The 21,885-nt window shown below is 49.9% G+C and overlaps 2 protein-coding genes across 2 annotated transcripts in view; one reads left to right on the top strand and one right to left on the bottom strand.

Annotated features, from left to right (window-relative positions):
* The window catches only part of SYN2 (synapsin II), a 147,542-nt gene that overhangs the window by 101,305 nt on the left and 24,352 nt on the right, over nucleotides 1-21,885 (top strand). Inside the window, exons 3-7 of the mRNA XM_007453059.1 lie at nucleotides 389-480; nucleotides 2,694-2,850; nucleotides 7,572-7,661; nucleotides 17,624-17,686; nucleotides 18,963-19,105. Of these exons, the coding sequence (XP_007453121.1) occupies nucleotides 389-480; nucleotides 2,694-2,850; nucleotides 7,572-7,661; nucleotides 17,624-17,686; nucleotides 18,963-19,105 (545 nt within the window). The remainder of the gene's footprint in view (nucleotides 1-388; nucleotides 481-2,693; nucleotides 2,851-7,571; nucleotides 7,662-17,623; nucleotides 17,687-18,962; nucleotides 19,106-21,885) is intronic.
* Nucleotides 9,330-15,545, bottom strand: TIMP4 (TIMP metallopeptidase inhibitor 4). The gene is made up of 5 exons (XM_007453058.1): nucleotides 15,348-15,545; nucleotides 14,047-14,144; nucleotides 13,522-13,636; nucleotides 10,669-10,793; nucleotides 9,330-10,022 (listed from the first exon to the last, which is right to left on the bottom strand). The coding sequence occupies exons 1-5, from the start codon at nucleotides 15,484-15,486 to the stop codon at nucleotides 9,825-9,827; spliced, it is 675 nt and encodes a 224-aa protein (XP_007453120.1). The 5' UTR covers nucleotides 15,487-15,545; the 3' UTR covers nucleotides 9,330-9,824.

Genomic DNA, 21,885 nt, shown 5'->3' on the forward strand with positions numbered 1-21,885 from the left:
TTCCTGCTCTGTAGAGAGGCAGCACAAAGGATGCTGGGTGGGGAGTCAGAAGGCCTGAGTTTTGCTCCTGTCTCTGCCAACAGTAAGTTTTGTTTGTCCAGAAAAGTCACTTAGCTGCTCCTTTGGTAAATAAGGATAATTATCTCTGCCTCTCCTGCCTCATAGAGTAGCTGTGAGAGTTAGATGAGATCAGTTTGGGAAAATGCTTTGCAAACGGTAAATAAATGTTTGGTGGAAGGGATGCTGTTGCTGCTATGCAGAGGGCCCCGCAGAATCAGGACGGTGGGCTTACTCCCCTACTGTTATTTTTATTTATTCATTTTTTTATCATAGTAAAAAACACATAGCATGAAATCTATGCTCTTAATCTCCTCCTGTTATTTTCCAGGCAGAATTTTCAGAGCTCAACCTGGTAGCCCATGCAGATGGGACCTATGCTGTGGATATGCAGGTGCTCCGGAATGGCACAAAGGTTGTCCGGTAAGGTCCTTTCTGTCCTCTGGGTCGCTGTCACTGTCACCACAGTCACCATCTCTGGCTTGCAGTGGGACAGCATTGCTATGTATAGTGTACAGAAGTTGATGATGTGTGCTGTGCGACAGTGGCAGAGGAAGGCAGAGGAAGCCAGCTCCTGCCTTTAGGGAGGCCGTAGTCCACTGGTAGAGAACACTCCATGGGCTCAGAGCTCTCTGAGCGGTAACTGGATTCCTGTGAGAGGTGTTCCAAGACTCCCGCCCTACCTCAGCCAGTGCAGCTCTGGGCTTTTATCTCTGAATATATTTCCCCTGGAAAACAGGGTTCCATTGCTTTTTAAAAAAAGTTTGGAAACCTCTGCTCTGGTTCAGCCTCCTTTTTTACATTGATTTGCTTAGATTCCCTCAGTAAGTTGGTAGCAGAGCCCTGTGTTCCATGTGAATTCTCTTAACTCCCAGACCTGTGTTCTTTCTATGTTCCAAATTCCTGGGAACTCATAAGTCTGATAGGAAAGCCTGGGGTGGGAAGGGACATTGTGGGTGGAAGAAAATTTGCAATTACAAAGCACTTATGTGCCAGGAGGGGTGCTGGGTGACTTACAGACATCATCAATTGTAACACAACAGTTCTGTGCGGGAAGTGATGGGGATTCCAGATGAGGGAGAAAGGTTCCCACAGTGTTCTTCTTCCCTGGGGCTCAGCGTGGCTTCAGGTTTTCAGACATCAGGGTATTGCTCCAGGAAGAGTGTTCACTTCACCCTTTTCCCTACCTCAATCTACGCTACCCTGACACTGAGGCTGCCAGTGTCCAACAGGACCTGGGCTCGTGACAGGGAAGGCAGAACTCAGGTGTCTGGAGCCTTAAGTCAGGAAATGTGAGCTCATCCATCCTGGAGACTGAGGAGGACAGAAAAAGAGATGTCTGTCCACATGGGGGTGAGCTCAGGAAGCTCCTTCTAGAGAGAATGGTGGGCTCCTCCAACTGCAAATGGAATGAATCACAGGGATGCATGACACAAGCGGGTGGTGACAGGAAGGCCCATGTCAGGGTGCTGGGAGGGATCTGGCAAAAATAAGGCAGGCCCTTCCAGTTGCAGTGTGGGGACTCAGGAGCTGACCGCAAGCCTAGAGCTCAGCGCGTGTGACTGGGATATAAGGTTTGGTCTCAGGCATACAGCTGGAGCCAGTTTCCCAGAACTAGGGCACAAGGAGGTCAGAGCACATGCCACCTGACTTGATGCTAGCTCCCCTGAGCGACTGAGGAGGGGTCCTTCCACCCCCACTTTAAAAGACTGATCTCTGAGCCCAGGTGGGGCTGGAGCTGTAGGTGGGGATTGGTTGGGTGCCTGGGAAGAGAACCGGGTAGGTCATTACACATGTGTGAAATGGCCAAGTCCTAGAGCCTTGAGGGCAGATGCTGCCACAGAACTGACTCTCCAGGAAGGTGGGGTTCCTCTGGAATCAGGACATGAAGATGGGGGCCCTGGTCCTGTGGAGCAGCTGGGGCTGGGAGCTCTGCTGGCTAGAGGTGAAATGCAAGGAGCCTTCCCATGCATGGGAACACTCTGTACTCTCAGTGCTTCCTGTAGCCAGTTGCTCAACCTCAGTTCTGCAAAAAATATTTGCACCCCTCCCTAGCATCCGCTTTGGAAGAATAACATGGGGACGTCTGGTATCTGTTCTCAGCCAGCCTGGACCCTTGCTCACCTGGGGACCTGATGAGGGCACTGCCTATTTTAAGGAGCAGCTTTAAAGAGTCAGAGCAGGACGCTGAGATCAGGGATCTACACGGCAGGGCAGTGAAGCCAGCCAAGTGTGTTGTCTTCAGAGTCTGCTGGGACCCCCTTGGGGTACCAACTCTGGAGCCACAGGAGCTTCAGCTCTTGTCGTGCCCCATAGGGACAGGAAAAATTCTTGTTGACCTGAGGTGTGAGGGTCTAAAGTGTTTCTTCCCTCCTGAGGGCTTTTGCACCTTAGAAAAAGAGAATGCTTAACCCAGAGGAATAAGAGAATTTCAGAAATCTGTTCAAATCTCCTTTGAGAAGTGCCAAACATAATACCTCATTTCCTAGTCCATAAAAGAATAGTGGTGATAAAATGAAGGGCTTGGCTCGGGTAACCCCTAAGACTCCTTCCCTGTCTTGGTCTTTGGAGATGGGAGACAAGAGGATGTATGACCTGAGGTTCTGGTTGATGGCAGACTTCTACGTTCTTCCCAGGTCCTTCCGACCAGACTTTGTGCTCATCCGGCAGCATGCGTTTGGCATGGCAGAGAATGAGGACTTCCGCCACCTGATCATTGGCATGCAGTATGCAGGCCTCCCCAGCATCAACTCCCTGGAATCCATTTACAACTTCTGTGACAAGCCGTGGGTGGTGAGTGAGTTACCCTTCCGCCAGGTAAAAGGGTAGGTCCTCTTATCTCCCAGTCCCTAGGAGGACCACTGGTGATCCAGGTGCAGTAGGTACCAGCTGAGAAGATGTGGGAGGAGCTTCAGCTGGGACACAGGGTAGGGTAGGCTCTCACAGTAGGACTTTGTCATCACGGGCTGGGCCGCCTTTGCTGCAGAGTGGACCTTTGGCCTCACAGCGAAGTCACACCAAAGATTCTGTGAAGACGCCCTTACAGGTCTGTAGGCTCTGCCCTTAGCCATAGGATACAACAATAAAAGTGCCAGTTTCTTGTCTGTGAAAGGTCTAACCATTGGAAAGACCTGAGGCCAATGGGGACCAAGGGGATGGTCCATCTCAGAGGGATGTTCGTGTCAGAGTCCTACCAAGTGTTTCAGCACCCTTAAAATGAGATTCATCCACACATATATCAATCAGACACTTTTGTGTGCTGGAAGTGCCCTTAGAGATCATCAGCTCTCACCCCTTCACGTAGAGATGTGAAAATTAACGAAGGAAGGTAAAGAGTATAAAACCACTTACTATGTGATGCCATGATCTGAGATTTTCCTACATTAACTTCATTTAATCCTCACAATAACCTTACAAGGAAGTTATTATCATTATTATCACTTATTACAGAGAAATGAGACCCAGAAAGGATTAAGTAACTTACCAAAGTTTCAGGGCAAGGGTTTCTCCAGATGACGGTCTCTCTCGCATAAACTGGGCCATCATGTGAGGAAGAAGCTGGCCTGCTGTTCTCCTTGGCTAGTCTGGAAGTCTTGGAGGCAGTAGAAACGTTTGAGCAGAGGGAAGAGTGGCGCTAGGAGGGAAAGTGGCCTGTGATGGTCCTGGGCTTCTCTGGCCTCCCCTCTGATAGCTGGGGGATCCAGTTCCTATAACTTTGCTGCTCCAGGCTGGCCGCCTTGGAAGGAAACACCTGCCCGTAATCACATCCTCCTCTTCTTGTTTATCAAAAATCATTTCAGGTCTCACATACTGGCTTGCCAAGGGTCATGGCACTGGTGGCTGATTGTGAAGTTTCCAGACCCCAAGCTCCCAGACTCAGGGAGCTGGAGGGGGTGTTTTGCAACTAAATGGATCCATCACCTCTACTTTTACACCTGAACTCAGTTTTCCTGTTCCACTGGAAGCCAGGGAGACTTGACAGTGTGAGAGAAAGACCGATGAGCAAGGAGTAGAAAGATCTGGGAGCTGCTGTAGTTGCCACTTGTTCAGCCTTTCCCTCTGTCTGGCCTGAGGATCTGGAGTCCTAAAGTTGTGCAGAAGCAGGCTACAGGAATTGTGTGATTTGAATGAGTTGCTAATCACAGAAGAGCACATATGAGGCCTTCACCAGGTTTCCCCTTAGTCACATGACCTTTCCTACTGCACTCATGTCCTAGCCCTTTCCGCCCTCACCCCTTCAATACCTGTTAGAATTTAGCTCCCTCATAGCCACACAGGGCGATTCTGCTATTATCAGCTTTTTTCTGGGCACCCTCACTAATCAGCCTTCAGACTAAACCTCTCTGTGCTCTGGTTTGTCTGTAAACTAGGAATAATCATAGTACCTTCCACCAGCTTGCCAGCCTGGTGTTACGGTCCCCAAGTATTGGGGATCTGAAAGAAACTAATTCCCTGCTTTATGTTCCAAAACTGTGCCGGAGGCCAGGGAGGGACAGATCAGAAAGCCTGTGCCTGGGGCTTTGCCCCTCCTGGGATTTGGGATCTGGTGAGGGTTCACATTCTCACCCGTTCACAATCCAGCACATTGCCGTTGGCATCGCATGAGAACAGCGGGGCTCCCTGGCAAAACACCAAGTTCTCCCTTCGTTTTCACTAAGCAGCTGCCACACTGATGGCATTTTATATATCGTTCTCTGTCTGTTAATGGGAATGAACAAATTTGGTGACTGAGGGGAGGATCCCTCTGAGATGATGACTTTGGTGCGTATTTTCTAAATTTCTCTATTGTGGCTGCTCTTGGTGTGAGGAGAGGCCTCAGCTGGATTGGGAAAGGCTCTACGTTCTCTCTATCACAGTGTCTCTGAACATATCCACTCTCTCATAAATTGGTCAGGGCAGGCACACTGGGATTTTGAAAGCAGAAGTAGACCTACCAATGAAAGTAGCATTCCAGAGAGTGGAAGAATGCCACCATCCCATATTGCTGCAAATTCATCTGAAAATCCTGTCACTCTGGGTGTTTTTTAGAGACAGATGCACATGAGTTGAATTAAAGCATTTTATTTCCAGGAGGGATAAGGATAACATATTAAATTCAGACTGATCTTGAAATCCCATTTCATCCAAGAAGTCTTTCCTGATAAACTGGATAAGTGGTTATGTTGAACGTTATCTTCCTATTCATTGCCAATACCACCCCCAGCTCCCAAATCCATTCTTTTGTCTAGGCATGGTGGAAATAACCCTTATCAGATATTCCTTTTGTTTAATTGGTGACTGTGTGCTTGTGACTGAATCTAAGTTTCCAAGGAGGCAGGGGTTAGATGCCAAGCCCAGTACTTTGAGCAGAAGGGACTGCAGGGGGTGGAGGAGGGTAGTATGAGCTCCCAGAGGCCCAGCTAGTGCCTGGGAACTGGCTGCCATTTTAGTCTTGGCTGTGCCGGGACTCTTGAGAACCTGCCGTGGGCCTTCTTGGCATCAGTGTGGTGTCTGTTTAACAATCCCACATGCTGGGAAGACAGGGCCTCACATGCCTTGGTGCCATGCCAGGGCGTGGGCTACAGCAGGACACAGGTTGTGAGGCAGGGCTGGTATCAGCTCTCCGGGGAGGCTGGAGAGCCTTGGGAGCTCAGGCAGGTGTCCAGACACAGAGCAGGAGTCCAGCCAGGCCGAGGTGGGCAGGCAGGACTTAAAGGTCAGACGAGGTGGTGGAGAGAATCAGAGAAGGCAGGAAAGGTCTGAGGGGTGGTCTTGACAGTCAGAGAAGGTTGAAGAACCAGAGAATGGCGAGGACAGCAGGGTGCAGTGGAGAATGCACTGGGCAGGAGGAGACCTGGGCGCTGTCCCAGTGCAGCCCAAGTCCAGGCATGATGTGGGAGCCTGCACTTTCCTTTGCTTCTGTAGCCTCAGTCTCCTCATTTGTAAAATGAGACGTCTGGCCTAGAGGCTCTCTCAGGTCTTTTCCAATAATAAAATCTTTGGGCCTTGAGAGTCCATCAATCATACTTGCAGCCCTGGAGGAGGCTGTAAAGATCTAGAGTCACCAACTGCGTGTCACTAAGGGAAGTGACCCAGAAATTCCACTGTTTTTCAGCATTTCAAGAATAACAGATTCTATCTCAACTCACAAAAGGACCACAGCAGATGATCACTTAAACAACAGTTTGATCATGGAGTTTGGGAGGAAATGTAATAGAAAGATGTTCTTTTGTGGTAAAAAGTTTGAAGAACTGATCAAATTCAGTTCTCTCTTTTTACATGTGAAGAAAAGGAGGCCTGGAGAGGAGATATCATTTGCCTAAGGACACATAGCAAGTTCGAGCAGAACAAGAAGAATCAGAAGACTGCAGTTTTCTAACAACCCAGTTCTGGCTTTTATCGTCTCCCCGAACTGACTCATGCGCTAACATCCCTGATCAAAAACAGAACCCGAGCTTTTGAAAAATGTTCTAGCTTTCCTTCCTCTAATAAACAGAAGGTAGATTTGATCTGGCAACTTTTCCTACTAGCAGTTCCAGATATCAGTGGCTTAGAGCGTGAACCCAGTAGCACTAGAGAGAAGCTGGATTACCCCTGCTGCCAGCACACTGGGGTGGATGTGGGGAGCGTGTGTGTGTGAGTGGGCGGAACTGGAAAGCTTCCTGTGGGAAGAGCGTGATCTCTTTAGAGACTGAAAGGCTGCTATGAGTAGGGAGAGTTACGGGTTAGGAATAAAGGAGCCTGGCTATGAATCTGGCTCAACTACTGTGTGATCTTAGGCAAGTGACCTCTCTGGGCCTCAGTTTCTTCACTTATAAAGTGTGAGGGGCAGGGGGCACCAAGGGGTGCTACATGTTTGCCAAAGGCAAACTCTGACACTGAAGTCTGTGTACTTCATCTCTTCTCCATGGAGCCGTTCTGACTTCTCATAGGTGAAGGTCCAGTGAGTTCAGTTCGTAGATGAGTAGTAAGTCCTAGAAGACTGGGTCTGTCTTTCCTGCATTCCATGACTCCATTCTCTCTACAGGAAAAAGCTACCATTCCTTTGCTTGGCATTTGAACTTCCATGACTGGGCCCCATGTTACCTCTCCAGCGTCATCACTTGCCATCTCTAGAGACGAAGGTGTTTAGAGTTAGAGACCCAAATTTCAATCCCAGCTTTACAAGCTCTTTGCAGCTCCGTGACTTTAGGCAAGCTTCCTACCCTCCCTGAGCTTCATATGTAAAATGAAGATGATAAAGAACCTAGTTCATCAATTTGATATGAGGATTAAATGAAATATCATTAAAATTGAGTAGGCACTGAATAAATGTTAGCTCACTCTCTCCCTTCCCCAAATAAAGCATTCGTTCCTGGAGAATAGGAATGGGACACCTCTTTTATATCCTCAGAGCACTTTGCACAAAGCCCTCAGTGAGCAAATACTCAATAAACAATTGTTTGATTGACAAACAAATATTTGTTGGATTGACACTTGGTCTGTCTGTTCCAGGGCTGTTTAGGTAAACCGAAACCTTTGCTTCTCTTTTGCAGTTTGCCCAGCTGGTGGCCGTCTACAAGACACTGGGAGGAGAAAAGTTCCCACTCATTGAGCAGACATACTACCCCAACCACAAAGAAATGGTAGGTGACTGAGTGCAGGCTTCAGTCTCTCTGCTGTTCGCACTCTGAGCTTAGCCACGTGGTGACTATGGGGCTCTGAAGAGGGCCTCAGCCTCCCAACCCCAGAGACTCTGTTGAGGTTGAACTGCAGACCTGCTTTGTGAAGCCAGGGTGGCTGGGCTTTAGCTGACAGCCCCTTGTCTCCAAGACCTGGAGACAGCATAGGAAAGAGCAGAAACAAGGGCATTTTATCGAGCAACAAATCCATGAATCAACCATCAGAAGATCCAGCTGCTTCGGGTCCAAGCCCAGCCCCACAAGTCAGGGACAGTTGCATTCCCTCACTGCATGTCAGTTTCCCAGTGCGAAAGGCAAGTGGGCATAATTATTCCCGGCCAGGACATTTAATATGGTACTTGCATAATTTAAGTGAGATTCTTTAAGTAACAGTCTGTGAAGAGTGTGAAGTGCTCTTCAGATGTAAGGTGTTGTTCCTGTTGTTATTCATCAGGCCCTTCCATTCCCTTGGCTTTCTCAAAATTTGGATAAGACTAGGGTTGCACTGTGCCTTCTCTGAGGCCATCCTAGGATGGCAGAAGGAGCAGAAAAATGGGATGGATACAGAGGCTGTTACTAATGTTTTTCTCTCGTGGTGACCTGAGGCTTAACCCCGTCCTTCTTCTCTGGCCCCACGTCCTCTACCTCAGGCCTGCACGGTCAGTTGGTGGTCCTCCTTAACCCATCCGCGGAGACTCTCTCTGCCATAGCTTTCCAAGTCTGGTGCTCTGGGACAGAGACCTCCAGAAGGAATCTCGATTTGCACCATTTCTGTGAATGAGGAGCCTGCTCCTGGCATTTTGTGCGTGGCCCAGCTTATCAGCAAGCCACGCATGGAAGATGAATAACAACCCTGGGCCTCGAAAAGAACCGCCTCCTTCACTTTTGTCAGAGCTTCCCCAGGAGAGGCCCTGGAACCTTAAGCCCTTGTGTTTAATAAACCCTTGAGACTGTCATCAGGGCTTTCCCTTTTAGGACAAGTCAGGAAGCCCTGTAGAGGCTGAGGAACCCTAGGGGTCTGTGCTTGGCAATTTCAGGGAGTCCAAGAAGGGACTGAGCTGAAGACTGAAGGGGCTCTCAAAGCTGGCTTTTTCCTGCTGTAGCGTCTAGCAGGCTGACCACTGAAAAACACTGCAACACGTGCCAAGTGTATTCCTCATCTACCATACTTTTGCCCCAAGGGCCCTTGTGTTACTTTTCTCCCATCCTCTATCCTGCTATTTGCCTTCAAGAGAGGACCCCTAAGATCTCTCTGAGGTGTCAAAAGCTAGGTGGGAATTTCAACTCTATAAGAGAATGGCTTTTTTTAGTTATGAAGTAGGAATGAAAACATTAGTAATCTAGTAGAGAAGGACTTTCTAAAAGAGACAGAGGAGAAGCCTTTTGGACATCAGTTGAGGGCATTAAGTATAGTTAATCTAGAGAGACAACCCAAGTCTGTTCTTACCTTGCTAATTGGGCCAGGCCCTCTGCCAGGAATGGTATAGAGGGGATTACAGCACATGGAGGGAGGTTAGGCCATTGTAGGCTTCACATTGGATGATTCCGTGTCCCCCAAGTCACTCCCCCAAAGCTGGGATTGAAGGATCAGAATGAGTTGAGACAGGAGGAATAGAGGATACACAGCCAAAGGATGTTGTTCTTTTCATTTCTCCAAATCAGCCTGTTTATGATACTGTCAACCCACCTTCTGGTCTTGTACATCACAAGGCCGCCACACCATCTCATATGTATAATAGTCACCATCTCTCCCTTGTCAGATCAGTTAAGACCAAAAGAAAGCACATTTATCTGGGGAGAAAAAGGAATAGTCCTAGCTTTGGAAAAGAAACTAAGCCAGAATCAATAACAAATACCAGCTCAGCTAAAAGGGTTTGGGAGGCAGGGATGAAGGGCTGAGGACAGGAGAGAAAAGTCATGCTACTTTCCCTAGCCCTTGACAGGTTCTGGATTGGGGTCTTGGACACAAGCTGTAATATGCCCCATCCCTGCCCTAATGCTGGCCAGACCATCCACTTGTTACTTCCCATTGTCTGGCAGCGATGAGGCAGGTGGTGACAGCCAGAGCTCTGAGGGAAGGAAAATGACTTGGTTTTCAGGATTCTTGAAGGTATGTGGTGGTCCCTCCTAGGGCTGGATGATATCAACAAACTCCTTCCTGAGGGGCAGGCGTCCCTGGTACCAGCTGCAGGTGCCATCAACATGCTTCATGCAGACATAGTGCCGGGCCTGGTACCCATAGAGCTTCCGTTCCAATAGCCAGTCTGTCCAGAGGCACTCGTTGGGAGCCGAGATGGTACAGGGCACCGTATAGCAGGTGGTGATCTAGAGCCATAGCCACACAACATCAAAGTGAGTAGGGTGTCCTTTTTCCATTATTGCCTTTCAGACTCCTACATGTTCTCCTACAGCCTAACTCAAACGCCCCCTCCCTTATGAAGCCTTTCCTAGTCTCCAAATTTCTCCTTCCCCCTGTGCTCTGCATATACAGTATTGCCTCCCTAATGGCATCTCTGGAGTCAGAAAGACCTGAAGGTCCTTACTCTACCACTGACCTTAAGCAAGTCACTTCACTTGCCACAGCATTAATTTCTTCACCTTAAGATGGAAATCTTAAGTCTTCAAAAATTTGTTTTAAAGACTAAATTAAATATTTTAAATAAATTAACCATTACACGTCCTGGCAAAAAAAGTAGACTCTCTTTAAACGGTAGTGTGTTATCCCAGTCTGCCTAATATGATGGCTGCCTTCCCAGCTAAAATGTAAGTACTCTGAGATCAGGGACTATGGGCCATCTCGCTTTCCCATCCCCAGCTTCATACGATGCCTGGTCCATCGCAGATCTCAAGCATAGTACAGCAGGTGAATAGATAACGCATGCATGAAGGAAGGAATACGTGAAAGGTGAGGCTGCACGGCTCAAGACCCTTCCCCCACCCCCAAAAGACCTTCGAAATGGACATTCCTTACTTGGCAGCCACAGTTCAGGTGGTAGTGGTGATTCAGACTTTCTCTCTGCAAAAAGGACAGGTTCTCCCAGGGCTCGATGTAGTTGCACAGATGGATGAAGACTTTCCCATCACTGAGGATCTGACCTTCAAGGGGAGATGGAGGAGAGCCTAGCATGAGGGATCTGCTCATGGAGCTCCAGGAGTCCGGATTCTTGAAGGAGCCCCAAATCACAGCCTCTTCAATATCTTTTGGTGGCAGTGGTGACAAGGGACTCAGTGAAGGAACCAGAAATACCTCTATTGTCTTTATATCGAAGCTGTTACCAGATGATGTTTGTATGAGGGAGAATTGTGGGGTGAAGGCCTTTACGTTAGCATGGTGTAGACAGAGGGATGTGGGCTTTAAGTCAGAATCTTGGTGGAACCCCCTTCTTTTCTATCATTTACTAGTGTGTGACCTTAAGAAAGTCACATAACTTCTCAGCTGAAAGATGAGAATAATGAGGTTATTGGCAAGATTAAATGAGAGAATGTCTGTGAAGTTCCCAGCACAGTTGTAGGCCCCCAGAAGATGTTCAATAGACAGTAGGTCTTTCTTCCGTTTCAACCCTTTCCAACCCCTCCCAATATCTACACAGGCCAGTCTCCTGCCCCAGTGATACCTATCTTGGTGAGTCTTTCCCCTTCCCTTTCTTTACTTATCAAACTCTTTCCTGTCTCCAAAGACCCTTTTTAGTACGATCTCGTCCGCCAAGCCATCCCTGACCGTGCTAGCCCACACCTCTCTTAGAACTTCAGTCGCTCAGTCATTTACTGACTGAGCAACTACTATGACCTGGTATCAGGAATCCAGAAATAAATATGACAGGATCTCTGCCCCCAAGGAGCTTAAAAACTAGTAAGGAAGACGGATAAGTAGGCAAAAAATGACACTTGTGTGATTATATACAAGATGCAGTATAAGAACCAAGGGAAGAACAATTATCTCTGTCTGTGGAAGGGCTGGGGGCAAGAAGGGTGTCTAAGAGCAGATGATGCTTGCGTTGGGCCTTCAAGGGATGGGTAGGAGTTCACCTGCCAGACAAGTGGGGAAGAACTTCTGCATGTTGGGACAGAGGGGCGTAGCCCAGCAGTATACCTACTGCAACCGCAAGTAGTTTCATTCAGCTCTAGGGGAAGCGAGGGGCTGGGAACGGTCACTGACAAGTGGCAGGAGGCAAGTCTGGAGAGGTCAGCAGGGTCTGGTCACAGAGGGCACTCAGCATTAGGCAGAAGAGCTTGTGCCTTCTCCTGCAGGCGCCACTGATGACTTTTCAGTACGCTTGTGCTTCGTCACCTAACCCCACCTTCGTTTAGACTTGACCTCTGTGAGGGCAGCCAGCACGTTCCCCTGATGCACCACCGTACCTAGGAGAGGGCTGGGCAGGCAGAGGGCAGGTGCTCAGGAAGGAGGTGGCCTCGTTGGCTAGTCCTGGGACCTGGAGGGTAACCCCACCTTCGTTTAGACTTGACCTCTGTGAGGGCAGCCAGCACGTTCCCCTGATGCACCACCGTACCTAGGAGAGGGCTGGGCAGGCAGAGGGCAGGTGCTCAGGAAGGAGGTGGCCTCGTTGGCTAGTCCTGGGACCTGGAGGGCTCAGGGGCATGCCCCGCCTCTGCCTCTCCCATCCAGAGGCGCCCCGATCAGCACATGCTCAGAGCTGGGGGCCCCTACCAGTGTGGCCTCCAATGCCTATGACTTCTCAGAAGTTTGAACTGTGAGCTCTTTGAGGACTGCAACTTGTTACTGAGTCTCCACTCTCCTGCCCCAGGCCAGGCAGTGAGTAGGTGGTCATTCATTGCTAAGGGGATGGACAGATAGTGGAATTCCTCCTCCTGTCCTCCCCACCTGCTATGTTTTTCTTTTCCTGGCCTTCTCTCTAAATATTTTTCATCCTTTAGGGCCGATTCAGATCCCTCTTACACAACGAAGCTTCCCTAACTGTTTACGACCACACAAATACCTTTCCCTGAACTGCAAAATAATTCAGTATTGCATTCATTCACTTATGGATTATATTCTTGTGAGGTTCTTTAACTGTTCTATCCCAACCAGTTCAGTATGAGGGATCTGCCTGGGCCCAAGGTCATGGAGACAGAATCACGTTAGAGTCAAGGCTCCTGTTAGGGCCTGTGCTTTACTGCACCCCCAGAATAGGGCCTCGGATGTGAGTCAGCCACGAGCCAAGAGTGTGACCTGTCCTGGCCGTCTAAAGCTAATACATTTGTAGGCTACAGTGACAATTATGTGTGTATTGCAGGGGGGAGTTTGCAAAATGCACAATCCTCCTTTGCTCTGTGTAACTAAGACCTCCCCTGCAGTGTGGTGTCCAGTTCGGGGTCCTGTGCTGGGGAGGGACAGGGACAGGCTATATCCCTTTGAAGGTGGCCAGGGCAGGAAGGGGTCTGGGAACCACAGCCAGTAGACCTGGAGCTAGAGTGCATATATCTATCGTCCTCAGCCCTCTGAAGGGTCATCATAGAATAGAGGGAAGAGCTGAACCCATAAGGGAGAGTTTCAGAATGGCAGAATTTGGCTCAAGATACCAAAAATCTTATGCCAATTAAAGCTGTTTGGAAATGGAACCAGTTACCCTAAGCTGGGAGAGCAACCTGTGAACTAGCAAGCCAGTGGCAGTGAGGACTTTTGCACTGAAAGGGACATTACCAAGGCTCCTCCCAACCTAGGCTGCCTCTTCGTAACACAGCTCTGTTTTATGCCCAAGAAAATGCCACCTGGCTCAGCTCACTACCCAGGGTTAGCCCAGGCTCCTCCTTGACGGCCTTCCTTAGGGCAGAGACTCTTAGGGCCGCTTGCTGGTCTTTCACTTACCAGTCAGGAGATACTGCTTCTGGCTGTTAGCTTCTAGGTTCACCCCACAGAGGGAAGAATCAAAAGGTGTATAGATATACTGAACATTGTTGACTTGCTCAAACCCTTTGAACATCTGAAAGCATATACAAAAGAGCAGTACTGGGTCAGTGAGTGTACTTTGTCTTCACAGGAAAAACTTTTTCTTAATCTAAAAAAATTAAGCGAAAGTCTAGTTCAGGATTTGTTGCACACAGATGGCCCAACTGGGTCTTTCCTCTCTAAAACAATCTAAACCTTGGTTGATTCCAGTGAGAAGGGAGGTGCCTCTAGCAGCCCTACGCACAAGCGCTGAGGGCCTGTCCCGCACTGTGCCTTGGCTCCGGTGGGCCTGTTGCCTACATGTCATCCCCTGCACTTGAGCATCTGTACCCCAACACCACTGAGCCAGGCCGCCTCACCTATCAGCCCCACCGCTCCCAGATCACAGACCCCACTCCTCCTAACAGCCCAAGAGGGTAATCGCCCTGGCCTGTCCCCATGTACCTTTATCTGTTTGATTTCATACCGGATCATTTTTTGAGTGTCAGCAGGGTCTGCACTGGCAGGAACTACCTTCTCACTGGAGATTTTGGCCCGGATCGCTGCATAGGAAGAGAAAAGAGGGAACTTTCAGCAACACGTGGGAGCGGTCCATCTGGGATCTAGATGACGTGGCGTCACCCTGGAGAATTGTGTAGGGGAATTCTGGGTTTAGGTCTTGGTGGGTTATGGGGAGAATGCTGCATGTGAGGGAAACTCCTCTTCACGTGCTGGAAGTTCCAAAACCCTCGGGCCTGTTGGGTCCTGCACTTTAGCAGCTGGTTTGGGGAGTCTGGTTCTCCACGGCCAGGGTGCAGTGGGGTGGAGGTGCGGCGGGTAGAGGAGGAAGCAGGAGCCACCTGAGGGCAGTTGGTGTGCGATCATCCACTGCTGTAGCCCAAGGCCTCAGACAGAGACTGACCAAGTTGATGTTGGCAAACGTTTATGAATTAATAAATGTCCTGACCCTGCACAGAGGTAGTTCATCTCTTGCCACTTGGGTATTAATCAAAACCTGTTTATGAGTTCCTCCTCTGTGCCTGGCCTAACGCTAGATACTAGACCCACAAACATGATTAAGACAGGGTCCACACCCTGCAGAACTCTTGGTGTGGTGGAGAACACCCTTAGAAAGACCAACAGCACAGCATGGTAGGAGCACAGAGGTGCTGTGGTAGCACCAAGGAGTCAGGAAGCCTTCAGAGAAGAGGAGACACCTGAGTAAGATCTTGAAGGATGAATAGGAGTTTGCCAGGAATTTAAGTGTTTCAAGGAAGGGCATTCCAGGCAGAGGGAAAGAAAGGGCAAAAGGTGTGTGTTGAAGTGAGGGCGTGGTAACAACCTCAGTTATAGGCTTGGACACCCAAGGATGTTTATAATGAAAGCGCAACCCCCTGGCCCCTGGCTTTCCCTTCCCCCCATCCAGTAGATCAGAATAATCACCGGAGAGTTCCGGAGACTTGTTGTTCAGTGACAACACCCCCCCGCCCCCACCCCACCCCCCCGGAACTGCAGTAGGCAGGGGAGACGGGGTTGCTGCGGAGGCCCTTTATGCAGTCTGTTCCCTCGCAAGTCCGCGGGTCGCGGCGCTTGCAAGGTGGCTGTGGCGCCGGCCCTGCCCGACCCACGGGGCCCCAGCAGGAGGCAACTGATGCGGGATTGGAGCTCCTCCCCTTCCCTCCAGACTCCAGGTCTGCCGCTGGGCCCCGCCTTCACCCCACACAGCCACCCCCTGCCGTGGACCTCGAGGGCTCTCCCGGACTCACCTAGCGCCGAGTGGCAGACGTGCTGCTGGGGGTGCGCGGGGGCGCAGCTGCACGCCTCGCCCAGCCCCGGCGGCCGAAGCAGCGCCAGCAACCGCAGCAGCAGCGCCCAGCTCGGCGCGGTCCGGGGGCTCCGCGGCATGTCACGGCAGCGCCCTGACTCAGCCTCTGGGAACTGTCGGACCAAGCAGCCCCTCCAGTGCTTCTCCAGAACTCGTCGCGCCCCTCGCCCCTGGTTTTATGAGGTGGACCTAGGGCCAGTCCCGCCCCGATGGGCTCCGCCCTCCTTTGGCTGTAGGCCACCCGCGGCTGCGGGACCAGCGGCCCTCCTGGCCGGCGGGCTCAGTGGCAGGCTCAGCAAGATGAAGAGGGAAGCCAGGAGAGTCTCCTAGCCTCTATTTCCTTGCCTGAGCCTTCTGGAAGTAGAGGGAGGGGTGGGAAAGGGGATGGTGTAAGGACCGAAAGACAGGGCAACAAAGACAAGTGCACCGGTTCACAGAGACCAGGCGACTGTGATTCAGGCAGAAAGGACAAGAGTGTAGAGAGGCACAAACAGAAAGAGACAGGCGGAGTCGGAGAGAGGCAGATGGAATTACAACAGGCAAAAGAGACAGTGACAGAGAAGGACGGATCTCTTGCTGAGCTGCACGCTGGGAATGAGACAAGCTACTCAGGGCTTCTTTCAGCTGCAGGAAGTGTTTTCAATGCCCTATTTATGAGGCTCCAAAGCAACAGCAAACAGTAATGGAATAGGACAGAGAAAGTTGGGGTGTGTGTGTGTCTTGGCTCTGTCGGCTGGGGGGGTGGGGAGAGATGTCCGAGAAAGCAGCCAGTGCTTTAGAAACCCTTTCCCGTGCCCAGAGCTCAGACTCTGCAGATGTCTGAGGACAGTGCTCTTGCTGGGGGCTCAAAGCACGGGGTAGCCCATCACTTAGGGCAAACCTGGGTTCTCAAAGCTCTCTCCAGACCCTAGGCCACCCTGGTTCCTGTCTCAGGCCCCTACTCAGCTGAGAGACTACATCTTGTTATAGAGGGTGGGGCAGCTTAGAAAACAAAGAAGCAAGGCACTTGGGGCCACGGACTGGAGTCCACTGTTTGACAGAGGGCAAAGTGCTCCGAGCCTCCAAACAGAAAGAAACGCATGGGATTATTGTCGTAGGATGTTTCCACACAGTGTTCCACCAGAAGGTCGCAGGCTGGGTACTGATTCTGTCACTAGGTAGCTTGGCAACCTTTGCCTCTCTGGGCCTCACTTCCTTCTCCGTAAAGTAGGATTGAACAACATGATTTTGCCCCAGTCTCAACTGGCCTCAGCCAGGAATACTGAAATCCTCAGGTCAGGTACTCCCAGTATCTGGTCACACTCAGGATTCCCATGGGAATCTGACTTTTCATCAGAGTCAACATTATTTCCTTTGAAAGAGATGTTTTCATCTTGATGTGGTGGTGATGTTTGAAAAGAAGGAAACTGAAAGAGAGCTGAGGCCTGACTGAGAAGGATGAGATTTGGTGTCCAGGTTGGTTCTTCACACAACACCCGACCAAGATAGAGTCTGATGTGTTATTGCACGGGATCTCGAAAGCATCCAGTCCAGTCTCTTCGCTTGGCAGCTGTGAAGGCTGAGGCCCAGGGAGGTAAAGGGACTTGCAGAGAGACTGGGATGCAAGTCTCTTGACGTCTAGTCCAGCGCTCTTTCCCCTCCACCATGTTATTTCTTCCATCGCCATTTTGTAACAGCTTGAAATCCTGCCTTTGAAGGGTAGTTCTTCTTTTAAGTTTTCATAGTTCCTCTGTTAAAATACAGCTACCTCAAGGTAATGTTTACTCTCTTAAGGATCTCTTTTGAGTGATAAATGTGTTGAATTCTTATGTCAGCTCTCTTCCAAACCCCAAGGTGGGCAGAAATGGGCCTTCGCACACTAAGTAAGCTGTGTTTGGTGCTGAGTTTGGGGTGTTGGTGAGCAAGGAAGAGAGTGTGAAAGAAGGGAGAAAAGCCAGGTTCAGTGCAGGAAAGCTGGACACATGAAGGATGAAGCGATAAGTTTTAAAGATGTAGAGAGTACCAAGTCGGAGAGCAGGGTCCTTATGGTTCTGCTACTGATATGCTGTGACCTTAAGCAAGTCACTGTCACCCTATGGGCCTAGTTTTTTAATTTGCGAGGCAAGTAGGTTGCACTAGTTCTTTAAAGAGCCCTTCCAAGGGTGTTCCCAAGAAAAATATTTGTAAGATTCCACACGTACACTCTGACCAATTCATTCCTTTCTCCTCTGCTTTCAGCTGACTCTGCCCACGTTCCCTGTGGTGGTGAAGATTGGCCATGCTCACTCAGGCATGGGCAAGGTAAGGCTGGGGCTGCTGTGCCCAGGGGTTGAGGCCAAGAAGGGCACTTTTCAGAGAGCCTGGTTGTGGACTGTTCTTCTGCCTCTGTTGCTGATGACTTCTTTTCAAGGAAAAGACCGTTTGGCCCCTCTGAAGCCATGAGTGTTACCCAAACGGTCCTCTTGCAGCAAGCAGAGTGCAGGCCACCTGACTGGTCCCTGTGTTCTTTGCAGCAAATGTGGCTCCTGAGCCCTGGGAAGGGAAGCTCAAGAGTAGGGACTTCCGGGGCTTCCCTGGTGGCGCAGTGGTTGAGAGTCCGCCTGCCGGTGCAGGGGACACGGGTTCATGCCCTGGTCCGGGAAGAGCCCACGTGCCGCGGAGCGGCTGGGCCCGTGAGCTATGGCCGCTGAGCCTGCACGTCCAGAGCCTGTGCTCCGCAGCGGGAGAGGCCACAACAGTGAGAGGCCCGCGGACTGGAAAAAAAAAAAAAAAGAGTAGGGACTTCCGGGGCTTCCCTGGTGGCGCAGCGGGTGAGAGTCCGCCTGCCGGTGCAGGGGACACGGGGTCCTGCCCTGGTCCGGGAAGAGCCCACGTGCCGCGGAGCGGCTGGGCCCGTGAGCTATGGCCGCTGAGCCTGCACGTCCAGAGCCTGTGCTCCGCAGCGGGAGAGGCCACAACAGTGAGAGGCCCGCGGACTGGAAAAAAAAAAAAAAAGAGTAGGGACTTCCGGGGCTTCCCTGGTGGCGCAGCGGGTGAGAGTCCGCCTGCCGGTGCAGGGGACACGGGGTCCTGCCCTGGTCCGGGAAGAGCCCACGTGCCGCGGAGCGGCTGGGCCCGTGAGCTATGGCCGCTGAGCCTGCACGTCCAGAGCCTGTGCTCCGCAGCGGGAGAGGCCACAACAGTGAGAGGCCCGCGGACTGGAAAAAAAAAAAAAAAGAGTAGGGACTTCCGGGGCTTCCCTGGTGGCGCAGCGGGTGAGAGTCCGCCTGCCGGTGCAGGGGACACGGGGTCCTGCCCTGGTCCGGGAAGAGCCCACGTGCCGCGGAGCGGCTGGGCCCGTGAGCTATGGCCGCTGAGCCTGCACGTCCAGAGCCTGTGCTCCGCAGCGGGAGAGGCCACAACAGTGAGAGGCCCGCGGACTGGAAAAAAAAAAAAAAAGAGTAGGGACTTCCTAGGGAGATGGGGCTCTCAGGTCTGCATCTGGATGGAAACATCTTGATGGGTTTGGGGGCTCAGGGCTGTTGTGACTCTGTGTGTGTGTGTGTGTGTCTGTGTGTGTGTGTCCTTTCTCCATTAGGTCAGAGTGGAAAACCACTACGATTTCCAGGACATTGCCAGCGTGGTGGCCCTCACCCAGACCTACGCCACAGCAGAGCCTTTCATTGACGCCAAGTATGACATCCGGGTCCAGAAGATAGGCAACAACTACAAGGCATACATGTGAGTGGGGGTGGGGTCCCCACAGATGCTCTTCGCTGTCTCCTCAGCTCTGGGGAGACTCTCGGCCTCCAGGTGCTAGCCACCTCTCAGTTTAGCCTCCTCTGGCCCACAAGGCAGAGAACAGAGAGCGGGCACCATTCAAGTCAAGGGAGTCTTAGCCTGGCTTCCTTTCAAGGCAGAGGAGGGGTTCCTGAACTGAGATGAGAAATAAAATGAGTATTTAGTTTCATTTTAGCCTCTAAGTGGAATCTGACATTCTTCTCAGTTATGAGCAGACTGGAGTATCAGCAGCAGCGCGTGTGGTTTGTCACTAATGGGCAGCACAGAGGTTTTTGTACACATACACTTGTCACAGATGTCTCTGAATACCAGTTACTTTTATTACTATTTAAGAATCATGGTAGTTAGACTTGCCACTGCATTCACACCTGTAAATACATTTGTTATTTACGAAGAAACGTACCTTTTACTAATCTGAGATTTGTTTACTATTTTTGATAACTCTTTTGGTAAATTCTTTTAAATAATTGAGTTCCTTTGTTGTCCTGTGTAGTTTATTTTACATTCACACGTCTTACATATTTTATACATTGAAAGGAATCCATAGGCTTCACTAGGCGGCCAGAGCACAGAAAAAGTTAAGAAACTCCTGACGTAACGATATAGCCCTGCAAACACTACAGAACATTAAAAGCCTAGTGGTTATGAGAATAGATGACTTCTCCATGTAACTGTGTCCATTTGCCAGAATGGAAAGGTAAACGTTTCCTCCAGTACAATTTAGAAAAAGAAAAGATTTCAAGACTACCTGATCTTCTATAAAATACATAAGAATGCAAATGGCTTACGAGTCCAGTTTTGGAAATATTAACTTCACACTGTAAAAAATGTTAAGGTAGTGTTTTTCTTTACAAAGAGAGAACATTACAATATATGAATTTGATCTTTGCCACTCAGGACTTGAGCAGATGTCAGGGTTGAGCAGCTTCCCTCTCTTGCCATCTATTTTCATTTTTCTTCCCTCATCTTTCCTTTTAGTGTGTACACTCCCCACCCCTGGCGTTAGTTAGGAGTCCCTTCCCTGCACTCCCTTCTTGTAACCCTTTGCACACCTCTAGTTGAGTGCTTTTCACACGTTGGGTATTTGTACCACGCTCCTCTGAGCTCTCTAGGCGGAACCGGAGTCATGTCTGTGGCCCTGCTTCCTTGTACAGTAGCAGGCGTGTAGTAGGCCCTCAATAAGTATTCAGGGAAAAGCCCTTGTGAAGAACTGAAGCACAGAATCTTTTTTACCTTTATTCACCCGATTCCTACTTTATTTAAGTTTATAATTTTTTTTCTAGTAAATCTTTATTGGCGTATAATTGCTTCACAGTACTGTGTTAGTTTCTGTTGCACAACAAAGCAAATCAGTCATATGCGTACACTTCCCCATATCCTCCTCTGCTTGTGTCTCCCTCCCACTCTCCCTATCCCACCCCTCTAGGTGGTCACAAAGCACTGAGCTGATCTCCCTGTGCTATGCGGTTGCTTCCCACTAGCTAACTGTTTTACATTTGGTCGTGTATATATGTCCATGCCACTCTCTCGCTTCATCCCAGCTTACCCTTCCCCCTCCCCATATCCTCAAGTCCATTCTCTACGTCTGCATCTTTATTCCTGTCCTGCCCCTAGGTTCTTCAGAACTTTTTTTTTTTTTAGATTCCATATATATGTGTTAGCATACAGTATTTGCTTTTCTCTCTCTGACTTACTTCACTCTGTATGACAGACTGTAGGTCCATCCACCTCACTACAAATGACTCAATTTCATTTCTTTTTATGACAGTAATATTCCATTATGTGTATGTGCCACATCTTCTTTATCCATTCATCTGTCCATGGGCATTTAGGTTGCTTCCATGTCCTGGCTACTGTAAATAGAGCTGCCATGAACATTGTGGTACATGACTCTTTCTGAATTATGGTTTTCTCAGGGTATCCCAGTAGTGGGATTGCTGGGTGGTATGGTAGTTCTGTTTTTAGTTTTTTAAGGAACCTCCATACTGTTTTCCATAGCGGCTGTATCAAGAGGGTTCCCTTTTCTCCACACCCTCTCCAGCATTTATTGTTTGTAGATTTTTCGATGATGAGCATTTACTTACTTTTTTATTTGCAAGGGACCGTCAGTTATTTGGGGGAATGTTTAGGCCCTCTCAGTTCCTCTTCCCCAAACTTTTGGCCATTCTCTTGCTCTCAGAAGAAGGAACTGACTTGGCAATAGTCAGGATAAGGTTTGAGATTCTTCCTTCCTCCCCCAGCCCTCACCCTAGAGAGACCTAGAGGCAGCCACGGTCGGTGGAAAGCATGCGCAGCTCCTGCTCCGCTGTCAGTAGGCAGTAATGTGGGTCCCTCTGTGGAGGTCGGATGACCTGTGAGTCTCCCTAAATGGCTTCTCAGTCTCCCTTCTGCTCCCACGTGCCCCAGGGAGCCTGCATGGATCTGTGCCCTGCATCCCGTTGTTAGAGAAAGGTGTAAAGTATAAGGGACATTATTATTACTCAAAGTTTCTGAGACCCTATTATGTACCGTGGCCTTGTGCTGGGGACATGGAAGTGAGGGACTCTCTGCCCCTGTCCTTGAGGAGTCCAGCCTCGCCACAGGAACACACCTGTGAACCACCAGTGTTAGGAAGACAGCCATTATTTTTACTATGATCTGTCTTTGTGTTTCTATTCATATTTTGCAAGCCACACAGCTGTCAGTTGTTTGCCTTTTCTGAACTAGGTAGTGGGGTGTAG

Source organism: Lipotes vexillifer, unplaced genomic scaffold, assembly GCF_000442215.2.
Source record: "Lipotes vexillifer unplaced genomic scaffold, Lipotes_vexillifer_v1.1 scaffold1272, whole genome shotgun sequence".
Taxonomy (NCBI): Eukaryota; Metazoa; Chordata; class Mammalia; order Artiodactyla; family Lipotidae; genus Lipotes; species Lipotes vexillifer.